Source organism: Anguilla rostrata, chromosome 1 (genome assembly GCF_018555375.3).
Source record: "Anguilla rostrata isolate EN2019 chromosome 1, ASM1855537v3, whole genome shotgun sequence".
NCBI lineage: Eukaryota > Metazoa > Chordata > Actinopteri > Anguilliformes > Anguillidae > Anguilla > Anguilla rostrata.
Window position 1 is genome coordinate 19,750,682 of NC_057933.1, and position 22,080 is coordinate 19,772,761.

The 22,080-nt window shown below is 41.6% G+C and overlaps 2 protein-coding genes across 6 annotated transcripts; one reads left to right on the top strand and one right to left on the bottom strand.

Annotated features, from left to right (window-relative positions):
• Positions 1-125: 125 nt before the first annotated feature.
• On the top strand, positions 126-3,080 carry zc2hc1c (zinc finger, C2HC-type containing 1C). The gene is made up of 3 exons (XM_064328313.1): positions 126-525; positions 849-2,266; positions 2,478-3,080. The coding sequence occupies exons 1-3, from the start codon at positions 468-470 to the stop codon at positions 2,706-2,708; spliced, it is 1,707 nt and encodes a 568-aa protein (XP_064184383.1). The 5' UTR covers positions 126-467; the 3' UTR covers positions 2,709-3,080.
• A 13-nt stretch (positions 3,081-3,093) lies between these two features.
• LOC135251131 (serine/threonine-protein kinase Nek9) lies at positions 3,094-22,019 on the bottom strand. 5 transcript variants are annotated; one of them, XM_064328277.1, is made up of 26 exons: positions 21,391-22,019; positions 20,842-21,103; positions 19,007-19,184; positions 18,563-18,618; positions 18,282-18,352; positions 18,082-18,187; positions 16,284-16,415; positions 15,759-15,869; positions 15,500-15,564; positions 15,216-15,266; positions 13,923-14,115; positions 13,151-13,295; positions 12,426-12,626; positions 11,129-11,175; positions 10,794-10,955; positions 9,794-9,811; positions 9,112-9,220; positions 8,734-8,895; positions 8,091-8,258; positions 7,698-7,757; positions 7,100-7,284; positions 6,793-6,951; positions 6,207-6,353; positions 5,903-6,031; positions 5,707-5,760; positions 3,094-5,626 (listed from the first exon to the last, which is right to left on the bottom strand). In XM_064328277.1, exons 2-26 carry the CDS (start codon positions 21,028-21,030, stop codon positions 5,480-5,482), a joined length of 3,045 nt encoding a protein of 1,014 aa, XP_064184347.1. In that variant the 5' UTR covers positions 21,031-21,103; positions 21,391-22,019; the 3' UTR covers positions 3,094-5,479. The 5 variants fall into 5 exon arrangements, with proteins under 5 accessions (XP_064184347.1, XP_064184371.1, XP_064184337.1 ...); XM_064328301.1 differs by lacking the exon at positions 21,391-22,019 and adding an exon at positions 19,382-19,473 and having other exon boundaries at positions 20,842-20,978; XM_064328267.1 differs by having other exon boundaries at positions 20,842-22,019.
• Positions 22,020-22,080: the final 61 nt, after the last annotated feature.

A 22,080-nucleotide genomic window follows, 5' to 3' on the forward strand; every position in this document is an offset into this window, starting at 1 on the left:
TTGTTATTGAATATATCCAATACATGTGTAGTGAATATTCTGTTGGTAAGCCAATCGGAGTTTGTAATTTTCCAGAGCCCGCCCTTTATTTAGACGCGATCGTAAAGAGAGAGACCGCCCAGGGGTTGCCTGGTTTCTAAGCAACGGTTGCCAACAAAACAATTGTTGAATTACCATGGAAATTCTATTATAGTTGTTTAATACAAACGAAAGGTCAGGTGGACTTTGACTAAATTGAGAATTTTCAAACAGATATCGGCTAAAATTGGGCAAAAACGTTAAAAGTAAAATTGTAAACTTTAAATTAGCAAAATTTTAAATTTAAATTAAACTCACGCAGCAATCTAGCTAGTAACGAACTAATGTTTCAAAGACTGGTATTCTGACTGAAAGGTTTCAGGCCAAGGAAACCAAGTGCCGTTATTTATTTGCTGTACAAGATCTAACATCTGTCGAGCGCCTTGGAAATGCTGAAAGAAAAATATACAGAAGAGGAATTTAGGAAGAAAACGGGGAGAATTTCAGGTGAGTTGTACTCTTGCCTAATGCAACGTTAAACATTGTATTTTTAAACCTGCGAGAAATACATTTTAAGGTGCTGTTAATTAGACAATTGTTTAGATTAATCATTTAAACAATATGGAAGCAGCTTATTTCAGTTTCAGCATGTGTTTATATGGTATAAACTCACTATGGTCGTGGTGATTGTGAATGTTGACTCTTAATTTGAGTTATCTAGCTGCATGTTAGCTCACTAAGATTAATCGAACAAGCTGTGATGTTCGTAATATCTAGCCTAATGTGCAAATGATGCTTCCTCATGCTGTGTCTCATTTATTTGGAGAAAGATGCAACATTGGGGAAACTTCCACCCTTGTGCCAAGATGGCAGAACTACATCCCATCGCCCTTTGAGACTGCAGCTTGTAAAGCCTGACTTCCAGCAAGAATACATGGATGAAAGGGAGAGGAAAATGATTACTATATATGAACAGCAACAGCAGAATGCTATGGAAAAAGTGCGGCAGATGTTTCAACACAATCATCCTGTGCAAAGACAGTACCATTCTGCAAGGGATAGGTATGACAGTGTCTATCATGATGAGCAAGACTATGACACTACTGTGAGGAAGACCTCTGGGACAGAGAAGGCATTTCCTCCCAAGTCAGTGTACCATAAGAGAGCTTACAGCCTGAGTAACATCTACAGAGCAAATATTGAACATGTAGAACCTTTGGAGGCCCAGAGACTGCCCCACCATTTAGCTGTCCCATCTCTAGACTATCCAGACAGGTATGGTGGGAGGTCAAGCAGGAGGGGCGCAGAAAGGCAACAGACTGAGAATGAGGTCATACCCATGCCCAGCTCCTTTGGGGAGGCCACATCCAGGTATAGGGGCAGGGGTAGGGGGTCCCAATGGCAGGCGGGACGGTTGGAGGAGGATCAAATGCGACTGGAAGAGCAGATTCGCCAAAAAGAGATTGCGCTGCAGGAAAAGCTGCGAAGGGTTGTGGAGGAGCTGGGGAAGATCCAGCGGGAGAAATACACTTCAGTAGGGATGATGGAGAGGAGAGAGAGGATTGAGGTGGGGAGTGAGAGAGGAAAGCGGGAGAAGGAAAAGGAGAGGAGGGAGAACGAGAAGGCTACCTATGTTGAGCAGGAGAGGCGGGAGAGAGCAAGGGAGAGAAGGGAGAGGGAGAAAGACAGGGAGAGGGAGAGATGGGCACGAGAGCTTGACAGAGAGAGGGAAAGGCAGGAGAGAGAGCAAGAGATGGAGAGGATAAATGAAGAAGAATGGGAGAGAGAGAAATGGGATAGAGAGAGGGCAAAGACAAGTGAGCTGCAGAGGGGGAGGAGGGAGAGGGAGCAAGATAGGAGGGAGAGGGTATGGGACAGGGCACAAAGGAGGTGGACCCAGGAGAAGCATTGTGAAGTCGTCCAAAGGGATACCGAAAGAAATGGTTGCAGCAGCAACAGAAGCATACCCCCGGAAGTCTCACACAGACGTCCCATGCGTGTCATTGATGAGACCCCTCGACAACTGGAAGTGGAGCTTCCAAACAAGAGCTCAGAGGTAGTCCTACAGCTGTTACCCTGCAGACTGTGTCACAGGAACTTTGCTGCTGACAGACTGGAGAAGCACCGCAAGGTGTGTGAGAAGGTTCGGTATTCAACGCGGAAGGTTTTTGACTCCTCCAAGTACAGAGCCAAAGGGACTGACCTGGAGGAGTACATGAAGACAAACACAAGAAGGAAGACTCCTGAGGTAAGGAGCACATTTTTTGCTTGGTTATGTGCAAATCTCATCCAACATCGTTTAAAAAATAATTCAGAAGACACAAAACTCTGAGCAGCCAGCCTTCTTAATGCAATACTCAAGTAAATCAATAATTATATTTGAGTTTTTGTTTGTGTGTCTGTGCAGGTGCATGTTTCATTCCTCCTTTAATTATTATAATTTTAATTTTTGTTCCCAGCTGAAAAAGAGCAATTGGCGACAGAAGCATGAGGCATTTATTCATAACCTTCGGCAGGCCCGAATGCCAATAAAGGGGGGCTTGCGCCCCCAGCTACCCATGGATGATCAAGACTATCAGACCTGCCCCCACTGTGCCCGGCGATTTGCCCCAGGACCTGCTGAGAGACATATCCCTATGTGCCAGAATATAAGGAGTCGCCCCCCGCCACCTCGACGACACTTCAAGTGAAGAGAATTATTAAGTTTTTCCTGACAAAAAGAAACTAACTGCCTAGATTGATGTGATTAATATCAGTATTTCCATGTGAGCTTCAGTGCCTGTGAAATCTGTTTACGATATTGGTGTCTGCAATATGGTCATAACATATCAACTGTGATGTATGAAAGAAAACTGTTCATGGGGAATTCAAAATTAAATGCATGGATGAAATTAAAAGGTCTTAATTGGGTTCAGTATACTTTGTTTACTGTAATTCTATTTAAATGACAGCAATAAAATATGAAAATATGAAATTTAGCATGGAAATTCAAAGTAGACTAGCAGGAGATAATGGCCATGTCATGCTACTATGTTCTACACCTGATATCCTTAAAATAAAAGCCAAACGAAAAACTGAGATCATTTCTTTATTTATATAAAGCATATCCAAGCAAAAATGACATCTGCACAGTTCAAATAAAGGTATAATATTGGACCAATCTACCATGGTGTAACATGATATCTAATTAAAAGTACATAACGTGTGTAGTTATATCCTGACAGCCAAAACAATTGCAGCCAAAATAAATATGTGAACCAAGCCACATTTTCTATAAATAACCATTATAAAAAGTAGATTATGTATTATTCAGGCAAAATCTTTTTTTTGTTTGCATATCATTCAGATTCTATCTTTGGTAAAAATAAAAATAAAAATAAATAATAAAAATGTGCAAAGGCACTTGAGTCTAGGCACTTTGTCACTTACTTTCATGCAGTATCACAAATTAATTCTTTGGGTTTAAAAGGTCATATGATACCAAAACAAAAGAGCAACAGAGCATATATCTAGACGTTGCCACATTCTTGCCATTGTGATTCCACCATTGCAGCTTTCAGCAACATTAAAATATCAGGTTGAAAAGGAATAAAATGTTAGTATACCAGAAAACCATGATGAAATATAATAAGATTACAAATGTCAATCTACATTACAGTAATATTATGGGAAAAGTAAATTGTGATCAAATACATTAAAAAATAAAAAAACACCAATGACAAAGTATCAAGCTCAAATTGAGAGGCAGACAGTATTTTGATTAAAGCATGCTTTGATTTATATACCAAGTACAAGTATATCTGAGTGTTTGCTGACATTGGCAAAGTATGTCTGAGCTTATTAATGATTATTTCTACATTCAATGTTAATAGTCCGGAAATCAAAATACTACTAGATACAAGCATGTTCTAGTATGGTAAAAATTCTGTTGTTAAATTATTTATAAATGATACCTCATTTCTAAGTGATATTTCTAAATTATACCTGCATATGCATAAACTGACAATCAATCAAGTCATGATCATCTCTTCACCACCACATTAAACTGAACCTTCAAAAGGCAAGAACAGACTTTTAAAAAAATGTATTGATCAGTAGTTTGACTGATTGTCTGTCTCCTTGCACATGTAGCACACGGGAGCAAAGTCACACATTCTTTCCACATACCTTATGGTACAAATGCAGATTGCCTCAACATATTTTAGTGTTAATCTATCACAAAATATACTGATAAATTTTCTAATTCACTCACAACTACATTGCCAGAATATAAATTACATAGTTGAAATAAGATGAAGGCCACAAATGTTTCATGTATTTTTAAAAACTATATTGTTCAATCAGCAGATCACATATACTTGAGGATAATCTTATATTTCACTTATATAAAAGAAAATATTTAAGGGAGATTTTTAAAATATCCTGGGTATGTACTGAATAGCGTGTTGATCCAATATCTTGGAGGCTCATTGCCATAGATTTATAAGCCATTATCAACACATGGTGTGCATAACTTGCAAAGTTGAGGATTACTTTGTAAGGTACTATGACAGGAGAACAAGTCAAGCAGTGTCATTAATGTCAATGTTTTAAAGCAAAGGCCTGTATCCATACCATAAAAGGTTCCAGAATCTTACTCTAGCTATATAGACAACCATGACAGACGCACACAAATCCTGTAACACAAGACTGCAAAGCAGCAAGCACCAAATAGGCAGGTGCAAAGGTCATGCATATCATACGATCAATACTGTGAGTAGACTAACCATGAGTTTCATACGTAACAGGAGTTGCCAAGAACCATTGTTTTGTCACCACTAAAGCCCTTTGTGGACAAGTTTTTTCATGTTTTGTTTTTTCTAGGAGTAGGTGGTCAATGCAGAATACAAGCAAACAGTCCATCCTGTTTACAATTACTTTATCACTCTCAAACAGACAGTTAATAAAGTTGTCTTCATCTGACTTATGGACAGAGAGGTTATAAACTACAAAATTCAACGTATTAAGATAGTTTTCATACTTGCAGAACAGAGTACTTATAATTATAATACTGTACTACTACTGACAACACACAAGGAATGAAACAGGCTTTCTGCTTGATGAGATGACTGATCTGTCGATGTGTTTCTGCCCAAATGTCTATGATTCTCAGTGAGTAGAAATGTCAAGCTGTGTTAGAAATGTCTTTAGTTAGACAATGCACCACTTCTCCCATCTGAAAATTATCTTCACTTTCAACTTCCTGGCATGCACTAGCCCAGTATATCAGTGAGATCCAAAGTCCCATGTGATTGGCTGGTGAGCAGCTCTCCACCAATCATGTCCAAGCCACTTTCTGTCTGCAGTGGGAACCCACGCTAGGAAACCAGCCTTTCGCATGTGAACACATATGATTGGACAGGACCAGCATAACTTAACGAACGTGCACCAGGTAGGACAGGTGCAGAACCTTGCTCACTGACTAGTTTCCTGCAGCACTGTCCCCATCACAGTTGGTAGCTCCTCCCTCCTTAGGAGTGTTGCTGTTCATCTGAGTTCCTTTTCCATGCAGCGTCAGTCCCTCCATTGCCCTCCAGAGCTTCTCATTCTCTTTCTGCATATCAGTGACCTGCATCAAAGAGACAGAATTTGTCATTGCCCCACCCTAATGCGATGGTTGAGTCTTGTCAAGCCAGGATTTCAGTGTACCTGTTTCTGTAACACCCGAATCATTTGTTCCTGGTGGCTCACCGTCTCTCTCAGCTGGAACAGAGGAGAAAATAAAAAATGAATGGAGTGAACTGAAATGAGGACAGAAGTTTACCAAAGTTATACTGAAGTTGACTTCTTTTAAAGAGGCGTCCAGAATCCTTGTAGCGAAAGAGCCGTGATGCGGGTGGCTCACCTGGTTCAGCTCGCTGCTCGTTGCCCAGCAGCCAGTGCAGTCCGGCAGCGCCATCTGCTGCCCACTGCACTTCTTACAGGCTGCTGCCTCCTCAACTCCATTCACCCTGTCAGAGCCTACATGCACTGTCTTCAGGGACATAGCACAATACATTAGCACATAAAATACTATATTACCAAGGAGATTATGCTGCATTATAGGAGCGCATTACAGTACTGAATGAAGCATACCACATTATTGAGAGGAGCACAACACATTACCAAGAGGTGTACACAGCACTACCAAGAGAAGCGGATTATATTACCGAGTGACCCTTCTGTGTAACAGCGGCGGCTGCAGCCTTTAGCTCCTTCAGCTCGTTGTGGGGCAGTGTGGCGTTTTCCGAGTAGGCAGAAGCAAGTGGTCCAGACATGGAGTCCAGGGAGTTGTCTGGCATCGGGATGAACTCCTGCTGTCAGGGAAGTGAGAATCTGTTTAAAATGACAATTACCGAATCCAGCAGTTTTAACAACCAACACCATAGTTTACTGTTCGGCATGTAAAACAGATTTATTTGATTTAATTTATCAAAGATATCAACGGTCAATTAAATCACTAAATTCTTTGATAGGCAGTGCAACCTGTTGGATCAACATTTATCAAAATGAAAAAACTCAGATTAAAATTGAGATTCATAACGTTACGCCAAGTATAACATTTTTAATTAAAAGACAAAGGTTCAACTACCTTAAAAAACAATGAATGAATGTACATACATGGACAAGTTACAGTAACAAAAGAAATGGATGAAAGAAGATATGAAACCAAGGCTTGCTTCTCCCAAGTTAATCTCAAGAACCCCTAAAACAAAGTTCACAAGCCAAAAGACCAAGAGGAGCAGATGACATTACCGAGAGATCCTTCTCTGCTGCAGCGGCTGCTGCAGCCTTCAGCTCCTTTAGCTCATCGTAGGGCAGTGTGGCGCTTTCTGAGAAGGTGGAAGCAGGCGGCCCAGACATTGAGTCCAGGCAGGTGCCTGGCATCGGAATGAACTCCGCATCCTGCAGCTCCTGGATGGTGAGGGAGAGAGACAGAGAATCAATCGTACATATTTTACTGCTTAAAGTGGAGCTGCCAATCATTTTCACAACTAATGAAAGCTCAGCCGGATGAGGACTCAGATGTAAGAGTTTTCCGTGGCGCGACTGCGGCACCGACCTTGCGCAGCCAGATGGGGCAGGAGCTGGCATCAGTGCTGCTCTGCTCTGACATCATGGGCATCTCTAACCAGCGTTGCTCTGTGTCAGCCTCCACAGTGCCGCCTGAGCCCCCGTCCTGCAGGCCCACCTCGGAGGCCTGCTCCAGCTCCAGGTCCACCGTGGAGGTGGAGCCCTGGCCCAGCCCTAAAGATGAACACACAAGAGGCAGTCTTTACAGTATATTCTATAAACTGCATGAAAGCAGAGTCTTATACCTCATCTCACAGGGACATTACACATCAGCAAGGGAGTGGTGCCCATAAGCCAGTGGAAATTGCTTTGAGATGCATGTAAGATGAGGGCTAACTAACCAAGGTAGCCTCATCCATTTCACTCATGGCCACAGATATGATTTACTCCCCAAGCACAAATGCTGTGGGAAAGTATAATTTATCAGCTGGGAGACAGCCGGCTGCAGTAGTCCCTCAACAGCACACATCATCCCAGAGACTCATCTACTCGTCCCCAATTCTACTGTCCACCATAGCCCATTAGGAAATTAAGTGGAAATAGAAATCATATTAAAAGCGCAGATATACAATCCTAATTTTACTTACCACTGCCAATTGACAAGCCGCTGCTATTAGAACGGATGGTCTTGGAGTTGAGAACCTTTTCTGTAAAGCAGGTCAAGAGGGATGGGGTGAAAGAGATTATATTTTAGCTAGGGTTCAAAATGCTAGTTTCAGCACAACTCATGCCTCCATGTTTCAGCGAATGTCCATGGATCAACCCTATCACCGACCAATTCTTGACATAGACAGCTGTATACAAAACATGTCCAAGTATTGTTCCTATGCCTTGATCGTATAAATATAATGAGCACTTCAGGAAAGACACCTATCTTCACTGAAGCACTTCAAAAACAAACACAGTTTTATACAAACCAGGTCCATATATCCTGCTATGAAAATACTATGCATAATCTATTGCAGTGGAGACTGACTCACCTACAATTAGAATGGTGTGCCAACCCTTACAAGACAGGTCTGGAACATGGTGTAGACAGCCAAAAATTGGGCGGGGCAGGGCAGGGCACACCTCTGAACCAAAGTGCTTGTCAGGTGGCATTCCCAAACGACCATTACCAGCATTTCCCCAAGCAAAGATCTGATTGTCTGAGAATGGAAGGGAAAAATGAGATGGAGATAGATGGAGAGACAGAATGAGGGAAATGATGATATAGAAAGAACAAGAGGGGGAGAGAGTGAATGAAGAAGAAAGAGGGAAAGAGAAAAAGTGAGAAGGAAAGCCAGCAAGAGAGAGTGCAAAAGAGACAAACAAAGCAATTAACCAATCTGCTCACACAGCATCCAATGAACAGGACCAGACAGACTAGTTCAAGATGATTTGCCTTGATAAGTATTATAAGTATTAGCCAGTCATGAATCACACAATCAGTCAAACAATAGGTCGATGTGCATTAAATTTCCCCATTCATTTCCCCTTCGACACTACACTGTCCTCCAACATCCAAAAATAAAATCCAAAATTGGTTTTCTGACCCTTTCTTTCCCTGAGGACAGTTCCAGGACACACAAGAAAAAGAGAAGAATGAGGTCAAAAATTTAGTAAAATATCCTCCAGACTCACCCTCTGTGGCAGCAATGGTGAAACCATCTCCACAGGACACCTTGGTGACCACCTTGCCTCCAAAGGGCCCCACAAGCAGGTTGACCCCCGAGTGCTTCTTGAAGTCCTTCACGCCCAGCTGTCCGTACTTGTTACAGCCGAAGGTCAGAAGCCTGCCACGTTCTGCAAGCCGCAGAGACAGCCAGTGAAGAAATCAGCACAGAACAAGGTATACCTCCGTACCATCCACTGAAGTATAAATAAAATGACTGTGTTAAAGTTGGCACCCAAAACAGGGTCAAAACTCTAATTTAATTCTTTGTCCCTTGGTGACTCATGCTTGGCATTCTGCGTACGGTCTTGAGCGCAGTATGAGGGCCATAGAGTGAACCTGCTCACCATCAATGGCTGCAGTGTGAGTTTTGCCCGGAGCAATGGTGCAGATTTTGTAGCGAGCCAGCAGTTTGACCAGGGTGAGCGAGGTGGTGTAGGGGATTCCTTGGTATGCCTAATAGTGGGAAAGGCAGGACAAAGGCAGGGTCAAGCAAAGGCACCATGAACGGTGAGGAATAACTGCTTTAAAGCACATCTTATCTGTTCATCATCTCAGCAAGAAAACACACCATTCTCACAAAAATTGTTGATTAAAACAACTTTATAACAAATTAAAAAGGATGTTATAATTATGCTGGATTATGATTAAAACAGTATTGCTTTGATTTAGAAGAGAAAGGAGATTATGGCCAAAAAAGATGCCCTTGCTCCTCATACTAAAACTGTTTTAGTTATATTGCATCAAAACAAGAGTCCACAGCAGTACTTTTATTGGCCTGATGAAAACTCATTTGAATGCAATGTATTTATCTTTGTTTTATTTATCATGTCTCCAAGCAATAGTCGTCATGGAAGGAAGCTGGTACCGAAGTCCAGGACATAAATCAAGACTAAACACTCTTTGGGACCCCTTAAATGGGCAAGTGCTCCAGCAGAAGCCCCAGTAATAATTCACATTGTCGTAATTTTAGAAAAACATTCCACGCCAGACAAAGCTTGCACTAGCTCCAATGTGGGCAAGACTTACCTCTGTACTTTCATCCCTCTGAGGCACACAGCAAAAATAAAAACAGAATTACTGTGGAGCTCTTCAGCCAGAAGTACCACATGCTATGCCATTCTATGCTATGATTAAACCATTTTAATTAAGTAGCAACCAAATTGGTTACACATCATGTTTAAGAGTACAACACCAGTCAAAAGAAACTACTCTCGCAAACCAATAGCTTTATGCTGCCAAACTGTACTATGATACCATCTAATATTCAAGATGTCACCCTTAGATGTAATTAAGGCTTCATACCTTGGAATGCTGTTCAACAAGTTTTAAAGCAGTCCAGAACTTATATAACAAAGTTACCATTCGGTCTGAAAGGTTCGCAGCCAAATTTTAAGTCTGGTGAAATCTTAAACACACCAACTTACTGCTAGAACAGTGACAAGTTTATCAAACTAGAATCATCCTGTTATCCTCTGCATACCTTAAAATGGAACCTTAACAGCACTGGACAAAATAAAGTTCTCCTGCTGATATTCACTTCTCCATGTTCTGCGTAATTCGCTGATGGCTAGACCATCAGTTAAACTTGGCACAATACCTCCTTACTGCCTATCTGTCATCCATATGCAATCTGAGACAACCACTCGGCTTCAATTAAGAAGTTTCAGAATTATCAGGGAAAGGAACACTTATCTGCCCTTAAGAGGATTCCACAAAACACATTCACTCCTATACAACTGCCTTCCACTCAATTTCGTTTGTAAATTGGAAGTTCAACAGAAAGACAATTTAACTTTATTCTGTTAAAGAGTGATGTTCAACATGCATACCAACACTAATTTTAATGCTCTGCCCTTAATAAACATAACAGCAAACCAAATAAACATTTCTCTACATTGTGGTGCCATTCATGCCAGACTTTGAAACCAGTGGCAAACCAGAAAACAAAACACAGAGCTGCTTGTGGGGGGTCTTTTTTTCCTTGTTCTTTTTTTACACAGGAAAGTTCAGCGGTCCACAACGATACCTCTCCAGAATGGTTCTTGATACCAGAGATGCCCTGGGTCAGACCCAGCTTGTTGAGTTCATTGTTCCCACAAGCCAGTATTTTCCCGGACTCGGTCAGGAGGAAGGTTCCGTCACTGCCACAGTGCACCGAGGCGATGGTTGCCCCTTTGGGCACTTCCACCTGCAGACAGGAGTAACAAGGGATACAGTCCTCAAACAATGTGCCCTTTCATTACCTTCATTTTATTTTACTGATGATACATTCAGTCGTTACAGTTCGGTAAACATTTCCAAACAAGAGGCTTCAAACTTAAAAAAAAAAAAAAAAAAAACAGAAAGAAAGAGTGCTAGCACCTGCATCGGGGAGGCAAAATCATCCTCGGAGTCCAGCCCAAGTCGACCTTAAAGGAGAAAAAACATTACATATGGGAGCAAGCCTAGCCAAGGAAGTTCAGTGAGGTCAGACACAAGGTTGCAAGAACGGTGGCCATTGAGGCAGGATGTGTGTGGCTAACTGAGCAAGGTACAATCAGAGATCGTAGAGGGACCTCCACATGAGCGTAGTGGAACAATGGAACAGGGAGAGAAGGCTGGAGAGATACAGCCAGATAGACGGAATCATGGTGATATTGTCAGAGAAGTGGGATTCGTCAGAAAACTTGGTTGGGTTGGTGTACAATCAGAAATGTTAGGCTTGATATTTTTGTCTGGAATCAAATCCTGACCCTGCAGAGTGGCCAGCAACCCAGCAATGCAGAGAATTATTTGCCATAGCATTGCCCAGCCAGTGGGGAGCTCCCTGCCTCTTTGCACTAGAGCTCTGTAACCAAAATCACAGCACTAGCCATCTAAGAACTGCTGGCTTTCCACCCTCCCTTTACCTAGGAGTCAGGTGTGAATACAGTCTAACCAATCAGTAGCACTAATTGTTCAGTTAATTACCTGGGAAAAAGAAAACCAGGGCTGGATTTGGATTTGAGGTCCAGATTTGAGTATCTGTGCACTAGAGGGTCTCCGCATATCTGCCTGCACTAGCTGCAGAAATGGTGCAACCCTCCAGTGTAATGATCACTCAGTTCAGCTGCTGGACTGCTGAGTGTAAAGAAAAGAAGGGCTTTCTGAAAGACACTCAAGCTAGTCTGCGTTCTCACAAATGGACACAGGATGTGGTAGCCATAAGATTAGTCTGAAGATACAATTGGGAAGTGAGCAAAAACCAGGCCTGAACCCCCAAATAGCAAACACTTGAGCTAAAAAAAAAAACTCTCCAGTGAGGAGAAAAACCCTCAAATGACAGTGAGAAAAAACTCCCCTAAGGGAAGAAATCTTGAGAGGAACACCAGCTATAGAGGGGGAGGCCATCCTCCACTGGCTGGCCTGGTGTAAAGCAGTAATAGAATGGTAGAATGGATGTAACAGAAGGGATCTATCTCAGCAAATAGAATTGGTTGAGCAGGTTACAGCTGAGGTAATAGCTGGAGTAGCTGAACTAGGTGGAACAGGAAAAGTAGCTGGAATAGTTGAAGTGGAGGGAATAAGAAAGGTGCTCCAGAAAGAAAGAAATCAGCTGGGTTAGTGAGATGCATTGGGAGAAGCTGGGTGAGGAATGCTGACAGAGCTGAGCTGGCTACCAGTCCACGCCGATACTTGCCATGTTCCCCGCAGCCCCAGGAGAAGACGTCTCTATCCTGAGTCAGCACAACCACGTGGTTGTCCCCGCAGCACACCTGTCTGACCGGCCGCTCCAGGAAGAACTCCAGCAGTACCGGCTCCAGGACCTCCATGCCCAGCTCGTTGTCCACTCCAATGCAGCCGTAATAGTCAGACCCAAACATGTACATCTGGTCCTCATCTGGGAATGGGGTTGCCACACAACAAAGTCAGAGATTAACCACTTCGCATGGTTAATTTGCCTAATTGTATATGCTCAAGACATACAAATATTCAGGAATAAGGGATTCAAATCTGCTAAGCAGAAGCCATGGCAGCAGAATATTGTGATTAAATTGTGCAATGGGGTCCTCATATAGTGTATCCAGTGGAGGCAATTGTTCTCAACAGTGAACCAACTCTTGACCATGCCAGTGCAAACCGTTTAAGGGAGTCCCACAGGGCATTGTATGATCAAGCATAAAGTCACCCACGGAAGGAGGGATCTGGAAGGCAGGGAATTCCAAACACTTCAATGCCTGGATGATTGGACACCTGCAAACGGCCCATTCCAACTGCTACAGCTCACGAGGACACACCTTCAAGTGTTGTCCTTCAAAAGGATAGCATACAGTCCAGCGTGTCCCAAAACTGAATGGATTAAATCAGCCTGGCTCTGCAGTCATAGTATTCCCATAGTTCAAAATCTCTACAAGCCCAACTCACCCGTGACACAGGCAGTGAAATCAGCTCCACACGCCACCTGTCGGATGGCCTTGCCTTGGAGCTTCTCCACCCTGCGCGGCTGTCGGTAAGAGGCCTGGTCCCCGTGGCCCAGTTGGCCCACCATTTTTGCCCCGCCCTGAACACTCTATCCACAGGAAAGAGAGTCTTCACCAATGGAAGAACAGCTTAGGTCACACTGTCCCCTCCCTCCATCAACACACAAACTACGTTCTGCTATATGTCCAAGATGCAACTGAAAACCCCTAGCCAAAAACACAACAAACAGAATGGTGCCGGATACAAGGTATTATTTATGTCCTCTACAAAGTAATTATTTACTTGAGAATTACAGGGTTCTAGCTGCCCTTTCTACAGTTCTGACATGCTGAGCTTTAATATGTTCTTGTCAGTTCATTGGTTTTATCAGTTAGAACTTCCTAAAAACCGTAATTACACCTGGATTAAAAATTTTTGACATTTTTTAATATCACACACAAGTAAAGAACTGTAAATAAATACAACTCATTTTCGGCAAAAATGTAGTTCTCACAACACTCAATGCTCTGACAGATGTTACCATGCCAACATGAGACGAATGTTCCAACCCCTTCACTATGCTATGATTACGAGAGGAACATTCATTGCCTAAGACTTCAAGACAGACAGCTGTAAATCCTTCCTACCTCATAAAATAAGCTCAGCATTTAACACCCACATTGACACTTAACGCCGTTATCATGTGGAGCTCCCCATGCAGCAGCTTGGTACTCACAGCCCATGTGTACAGCTCCTTCTCCACAGTAACCACCGCAAAGTGCGTCTCCCCGGCACAGACATGCTGGGCGCTGCTACCTCCTTTGAAAGCATCCAACTTCTGGGGGGTAAACTTCCCCCCACCCCAGAAATATAACTCCCTGGAGCGTGTGGTCACCACAGCAACAGGGGTCTCGGTCACTGTACTCAACCTGGAATAAAAAACATTTAGGAAAATATGACACACCCACACACACACAAAGTAAAATGTGTAAAAAAAAAATTTTTTAAACCCATCACAAGCACTACGCTCTAAAGTGTTCATGAAGCCATAAGATAAATACATATTTACTTTTTCCAAATTTATAAGTGGGAAAATAATACAATATCCTTTTGACATTAAGTATTTCTGAACAGCTGGAGAATAGGGTGTGATCCTTCTGTAATGAACATTCACTCCTGCACTTTGATACGAATTAGTGTTTCTCGAGCTATTTAACCAGAACACCGAAAACCGTATGAAAAAGGACACTAAAACCAACCAAATCAGCACTAGGATATGAGCTCAACTCTCAATCCCAGTGACAGGACCATTACCACCTCCACCTGTAGAATGGGATCTGAAGCCATTGTTGGCTGTCTGGATAGCCAGACACTAGGTTAGCAAGCAGTTGATATCTGGCAACTCACTTTGCCATCAAGCCTTCTCCCACAAGTTCTACAGCTTATAAGCTCCACTTTCTGGCAATGAAGTTATGCCATGGTATCTTTTTGAACCTTAGGGATGTTATTTAACTACGAGCCCTGCATGACCCAACCTAGGCTAATTATTCCATCTGAGCAACAATGTGTTCTTCCCTGCACAATTATATAATTTACTTATACATTACTTTTGTAAAAAAGTAATGTACAAGTAACATATATTATTATAATTATTACTTATATAAACATTAATTTTGCAAACAAGCCATGATGTCCAAACAGAACCTACGGTGGTCTATACTGGCAAAGTGACAAGCACAGATGAAAACATAGATTTTATTCTGTAAAAATATACTATTTAAAATATTAACAAAATAACAAATTATTAATATCAAAGTATGTATTTTGTGGTTTTCAATGTGCAATATAACTATAAAAAATGTATTGCACAGGGTCTTGTTGGAGCCTACAACTACAATGCAAGCTTCTAACATGTTTTTGCATGGTGTTCATCTGTGTATGGGCATTCAAAACCAATACTGGGCAGTTGGAGGACTATGTTTAGAAAACAAGCAAAATGCATTTCTTCCCAATCTACAGACGGACACACCTTGGTTTTTTGTTGGCAGAGTTCAGCAGTGCAACCTTCTCCTCCAGCTCCCTGAAACAGACAGACCCAGAGATATATAAAGATTTCCATTTCCATCCAGTGAGTAAGTGGGAAATCACTTCGCACTGTCAGTAAGCATGAATGGCTTGCATTTTGCACTCTGACCAGGTCTGCTCAAGTAACACAAATGCAAGCTCCATCAAATTTGGCGGTAAGGTTACTCCATTCTTGCCCTCAACCACTAACATCCCTGCCTGTCTGTCTTTACTTTCACCTATACTCACTGCCTTCGACAGGACAGGATGGGCTGATCCAAAATCTGATCTGCTGTGGGCCTCTTTTCTGGTTCCTGCAACAATTACACATGCATACATTATTATGTGAACCACCATTGTCTCTTAATGTAGTGAATACATTTTAAAAAAACTTTGGATGACATTGTAATTATACATTTAGAAATTTCACACAACAAAAATGTATCCTATCTATGGGTCTCCCCTGGAGCTTCACTCTCCATGACCTCTGACCCCTAGTTCCACACACCTGATCGAGACACTCATACACCAGCTTGATAAGCTCAGAGGAGTACACGTCTGAATTCACTTCCATGGTCCAGTTCCCCTGCACGATCTTTACACACAGGTTCAGGGGGTTCTGCATGAAAACAGGACAGCAATTTGACTATTTGGGAATGAAATTCAATGCTGCACAACTTGCTTTGTGTGTATGCCATAGGATCAGTCCATAGTTTTAAAACAATGGGCAAGACTTATGCATTTTCATGCCATTAATGTATAATTATTAGCTTAGATAAAATTGGAATAGAGGATAAACTGCCAAGTTCAATCACAACAGTCCTACCAATGTTTGGGCAACAAAAATAGAAATAAATAACAGTCAGTACAACAAAAATGCTTAGTAAATTAATTCTAATTTCAAAAGCAAGAACACTAACCCAAAAAAAATGAACAGAAGGTTTTAAAACCTTTTACATTTTAAACTGTTCTAGATCTTAAGAGAAAACAAGTAATACTACAGGGCAATCCCTGAGAACTTAAAGCAGTGTACCGTAGCTTCAAATGTCCTAGTGAGGGTTAGTAGCTCAAAGAGGACACATCCCATTGCCCAGATGTCTGACTTGAAGCTGTACTTCACTCCTTGGCAGAGCTCCGGAGACATGTAGTACGGGGTCCCCACAAACTAGATCCAAAAAAACAGAACACACTGAACTCACATGGCTGTCAAAATGTAGACCTCTGCCTATTAAGCAGTAGGCAGAAATAAATCCTAAATTAAAAACTTTATTTAAAAGGCAGCATACTTGTAACTTGGATCCCATAATCCTCAGAACTTTAAACCTATATTTTAAAATCATTTTTTTTCTTCACAATTTTTAAATTCATTTATATTTTTCCCCTAACTGAACACACATTTGACTGCGAAACTACATCAAAGGTTAATTATGATAATCATTACTATAGATTCAAATGGCAGTTACCAGTGAGAAGTGTAAATAATGAGGGTGAAAATCTCATGAGAAGCATTTCATTCCATACCAGTCAGGGAAATGAGCCATATTTGCTCATTTGCGTATCAAGCGTATCAAAAAATCTTTAACGTTTGGTCAATCGAAGGGAGTATATTTCATCCTGCCTGCTACCTGTGTATGCGCGTCTGTGTGTGTGTATCACACTGGAGAGGTCTTATGCAAGTCTGTGCTTTCTGTTTTACAGGACACTGACTTGAATAACTGTAAAGGCCAGAGTTACGACAACACAGCAATTATGTCTGGAATTTACAAAGGCTTACAAGCATGTATCAAAGTGATCAATCTGTCTTGCGCTTTGCCTGCTGATGAAGGTTCTGTGTGGGTGGCCATTTAATGGTTCCACGTGGTTGTCTGCTTGGCAACACTTCTTGGTGTGTGTATTCCTCTTGGTCAATATTCCTCTCCTCTCCCACAGCAGCTCCTCTCCTCTCCTCCAATGACTTCTCTCCACTCCCAAAGCTCCTGTTCTGGCTTTTTTCTCCTCCCCTCTTTCCTCACCTCTCTCTATCTCTCGCTCTCTGTCTCTCTCACACAATGGGAGGTTATTGTCATTCCCTCAATGATGAATGTCTGGTATTTAGCACTGACTGGTAGTGGTGTATCATTTGAAAATAGCTTGTATGTGTGGGTGGGGTGTAGGGGGGCCTCTACAAGTGTAGCTCAGGGGCCGATGGTTTCCAAAATCTGACCCTGCACACACATACACACACACACTCAAACAATGCACGCAGTCTTGATAGTCTATATATAGCACACAAAGAAATGAGGGCCTCCTCTCCAGCTGTTCACCTAGACCTATTGGAGACAGGAATAGAACTCAGCCTGTGAAAGACAATCAAGTCAGGCCTCTGACCTGCCTCCCACTGCCAGTCCCACTCGTCCTGCCTTCCTTCGAGCCTGCCAGCAGTGGGCTGCCACAGTCATGTGTAACACACATCTGTGTCACCCAGCAGGCAGCTGGGGACCAAGCTACAAATAAAGTAGGCTTTCATAAGCACTGATTTTAAAAGGTCAGCCTGCCTTGTGATAGAAAGCAGCCTGACAGAAGTTCCATGAATGGACAATGGAATGTACCTATGGACAGTCCTCCGCAAGAATTTCAAAGGGCCAGGATTAATGAATGGAAGGGACACGTTGCCATGAAGCAACATACATAGCAGATCAGGACTACGAGACATTCTGAATCAGTGAAATCAAACATTAGTTACAGATCAATACACACATTTGGTTGAAAAACACAATACAGACACGACAGCTCAGAACTGAGATGCAGCCCAAAGAATGTACAAGTTTTCAAACACTAAAATGAACACTTACAGTCTCAGCCATGGAAAACTGTGAGCCTAGCTTCTTGGCCAGTCCATAATCACCCAACTTGATCAGGTTTGTTTTGGTGAGGAAGATATTGAGAGTCTTAATATCCCTAAGGGCAGAGAAAAGTGAGCGATCACACATAACGGAACTGTTTTCAGGTACACTGTGCAGGAAAGGAATTGTGGCCAGCAACATGGATTTACCTGTGAAGCACCCCAGCCTTGTGTATATGGGCCACTGCAGATGCAATCTGGTAGAGATACCATATAACAATCTGGCGGTATTGTGGAAATAAAAGTATATTAATTACCACAGACAAAGACAAAAGAAAAAATTTGACTGGAAGAAGGATAGCTCCAGACATCCTTGTAAGATTACTCAGCGGAGTTCATACAGAAAATGTACTAACTAGGCCTATGTGTGCAAATAATGTCATGTACTGTACTTTAACACTAATACCCAGTGACTTATTCCACTATTTTACCTCTTCTGTAAAAAGCTTCCCTTTCTGTTGATTGATTTTGTCATAAAGATTTCCACCTGAAAATAAAAAAACAGACCAATACAAATCATTGAAAAGGTTGAGAAACTGAATTGTACAGAAACTCAGCTGATATGCTGAGAGTCTACACACATTAAGTATACACACACGTTAATACACTAAGTACTTATATATGTACACGTATATACACATTCTTATTCATAAAATATTAATAGAGCCCATATGTCCTATCCTTTGTAAAAATAACATTAAACTACTTATCACAAACGTACGAAGCGCAAACTGCTGAGGTATAACAGAAAACCCACAAAGGTAGCAACAATATACATAACTGATAGTACAGAGCACAGCCCCTCTCCTGGAGATAACCCAAGCATGGCATTCCTAAACACACACGCTACACAGCACAGAACTGGACTGTCTCACCATTGCAGTACTCCAACTCAATCAGTAAGGTGTTCTTGTCCACGAAGTGGTTGAAGTAGGCTATTATGTTGTTGTGCTCCAGGATTGACAGAATGCTGATCTCATTCATGACATCTCTGCGCTCTCTTTCCGAGAGACAGTTCAGATCCACCTCTTTCCACACGACAAGTGAATTATCCTGCCAAGTGAAAAGCAGCGGCATTGCCACTGATGTTAATAAAACAATTCATTTCAGGAACCTCACACTCTTCCTGAAGAAGATCAGCCAATTCAGTGAACCTAGGCTCCCTAATCCCTATACTACAAATTCTGCCGGGAAACTGGATAACACTGAAGCCATAAAGTATTGCAGGCATAACATTTCCTAATTGTCACCTCTCAACAGCGGTGACCCCACTTTTCACTGGTGGGCAGATTTCTTGTCCTCATCATGATTGTGCAGATTCTCCATCTCTGTACTTGTAGTCCTGCCATATGTAGCAGAGTTCAGACATGAGTTAGCATCGGAATGACTGCAGCTGAATTTGATGTAGACTCCTGGAGAAGGAGTGTGATTAGTTATCTTGTCAGAGAACCCTGGTCTTTAGCTCAGAGGGCTCGTTAGATCTCTTACTGTACAGATAAGGAGGCAAGGGTCCAGGTAAAAAAAAAAAAAAGCACAGTAAACCAACCCCTATTACACGAAGTAAACTCCTGAAGGGGTCATCTGTTGCCTAATCTTCAATCTGGATCCCAGCTGCTACCCATTGCCCTTTTCCAATTGCCTTTTCTTGTTTTTTGTGTGTCCCTCTCCACGGATGACTCTTTTGTGGTTCCCATGCATGTTGCACTTGAAAAGTGACTGATTGACTGTCTGGGTAACTACACACTTTGAGGAGGAATGCGTTCATTCACTTGAGTCAAGTTCCTCCCAAGGTTTCTTCCTGTGTGTTCCACCAAGAGAATGTTTCTTCCTTGCCAGTGAGGCTGGTAAGTTTTTTTTTTTTTGTGGGGAAGAGAAGGTTTGGCCAGGGTCTGCTATAAAGTGTACTGTGACAAATATTTTGTGAAATGCAGTGTATAAACTGAGGAACGCAATATCAAACCTTTCTTGGCGTTTCAGAATCCTGTTATAAATTTGCCACTGGTTACAAAATAAAATGGTGAATGACATATAACAACAAATCTGGTTCTCAAAGCGGAGTACAAAATGTGTTTTAATGTTGAACCAAAGCCATGGTCATCTTAATAAATTAACATACAAACAATAACAAACACTAGTTTTTTTAGACGTGATCTGTTAAGAGTCAACTGCACAGTTCATTCAGTATCCAGTATAAAAACCTCTCACTGAGGTTTGATGTCTGGTACCCATGAAGTCCATACAAACACTGTAATTTTGAAGTTTGGTGTTACATTACAAGTTTGGTGTGAACTGGAGAGAGTCAAAAGTGCTGTCGGTTTGTACCATGTGTATTGGAGCCTTAGTTCAGGCAAGATGGGAATGCCATGAATAGAAGATATTGGGCTCCTTGTTCCACCATATTGGCTAACATTCCACAAGTGTTTCCTCACATTTCAGTGCGCAAACGACAAATTCCAACCCTCATTTATAAAGATTTTAAAGGAGGCTATTCAATTTTCTGTATTCTTCACAATTAAAGTTCATTATACCCACGCACACAATAGTAAAATAAAGACTGTGACTGGAATCACAACTAAAATATACAATGATGTGTCCTCGAGCCTGTGATAGTGAAGGTATGAGAAAGTATAAACAAGCTACCTCTCCTCCATAGCAACGGTCAACAAGAGTTTTAAAATATTGTTTTTTTTTGTTAGTTAATGCTACTTACCTCTGTTCTTCTGTATAATGTGGCTTCGCCGAAAGCTCCCCTTCCCAAGATCCGGATAGGAATGTAATGCAATTTCTCTTCCACTCCACTGTAAGCCCCAGACGCCGATCGTCTATCACTGCTCGAAGATTCACTTCCAAAATCAGAGTTCAGAGAGCTATAGTGCCTTTCACAGTCTTCCAACGACATTTTGTATCTCAGTTATCGCGAATATCTCTATCGTAAATCCAAAAGACCTTTCTGGTGGTGTGGATCCAAAAACCTTCAAGGGAAGTTGAGCGATCACAAAATGTTTTCTGGACCTTCCAAACTACAATAACAGATCAACGCCTAACTTTATCTTTGAGCAACATTTTAGCCTGTCTTAAAATTGTTAAATATACTTCCAAAGATCCCTCTGATTACGTATTTGATTAATTGATACTGAGCTCGCGCGGGCACCCAACTTTGACTACCGTATCTAACTAGCTGGCAGCTGTATCAGTTCTGCATACAGTCGTCATTATAATAGAAAAACAGTACCCCTCTTGCTTATTGCGTTGTACTCACTTTCTATTGAAACACAAGGCGTGTACATATTTAACGGACCTTCTGAAAATTTCCCTTTCAGTCGCTTTAGTTGGGAAACCTTAACGAGTCTTCTTTTTATATGGTCGCATTGAAAACAAATCTGAAGTTTTAGTTTTGCTAACTATTTTCTCTGTCAGCGCGCTGTTAAGGACTCCATCTTTATCCTGCGCAAGCTCAAGACCCGGAAATACTTTGCAACCGTGCACTACTACAGTTTTATGTTCTCAATGTTATAAAACTAAAGAAGGCTATGTAGTTCTTATATAGTTCTGTAAGACACCACCGTTGGTTGTAAATTAAATGTAATCTACTACACTCGACTACGAAAACGCTTTTTTAACTGTAGGCCTACACACTAGCCTATATGTCGTTTCTTGTAGCTTCCTGTTTGTAGAAACCTATTAAGTTAAGTAGGCTACAGTAAGCATAAAAGAGCCGTTTTTTTACAGTTATTTAAATATCGTGAATCATTGTTTATCCATATGATGCTGAAACTGACTTACACACGGCCACCAGATATGACAAACTACAGAAAATGTCGATCATATGTATTGCTGAGAAAGGCTTTCAATAGTGAATGAATAAAATTAGACCAAGAACCTTGTTTTCCTGTTAATGTAATTTGGCTCAATAGCGACAACTGCCGGATCTTTATATAAATACAGTAAC

Excerpts from the sequence above, each read along its gene's own strand:
- zc2hc1c (XM_064328313.1), top strand. The coding sequence starts at position 468 with ATGCTGAAAGAAAAATATACAGAAGAGGAATTTAGGAAGAAAACGGGG. Across the intron at positions 526-848 it reads GAAAACGGGGAGAATTTCAG|ATGCAACATTGGGGAAACTT; the intron begins GTGAGTTGTACT and ends ATTTGGAGAAAG. Across the intron at positions 2,267-2,477 it reads CAAGAAGGAAGACTCCTGAG|CTGAAAAAGAGCAATTGGCG; the intron begins GTAAGGAGCACA and ends TTTTGTTCCCAG.
- LOC135251131 (XM_064328277.1), bottom strand. The coding sequence starts at position 21,030 with ATGTCGTTGGAAGACTGTGAAAGGCACTATAGCTCTCTGAACTCTGAT. Across the intron at positions 6,952-7,099 it reads GCCCCATCTGGCTGCGCAAG|GAGCTGCAGGATGCGGAGTT; the intron begins GTCGGTGCCGCA and ends CTCACCATCCAG. Across the intron at positions 5,761-5,902 it reads CGAGCAGCGAGCTGAACCAG|CTGAGAGAGACGGTGAGCCA; the intron begins GTGAGCCACCCG and ends CCTCTGTTCCAG.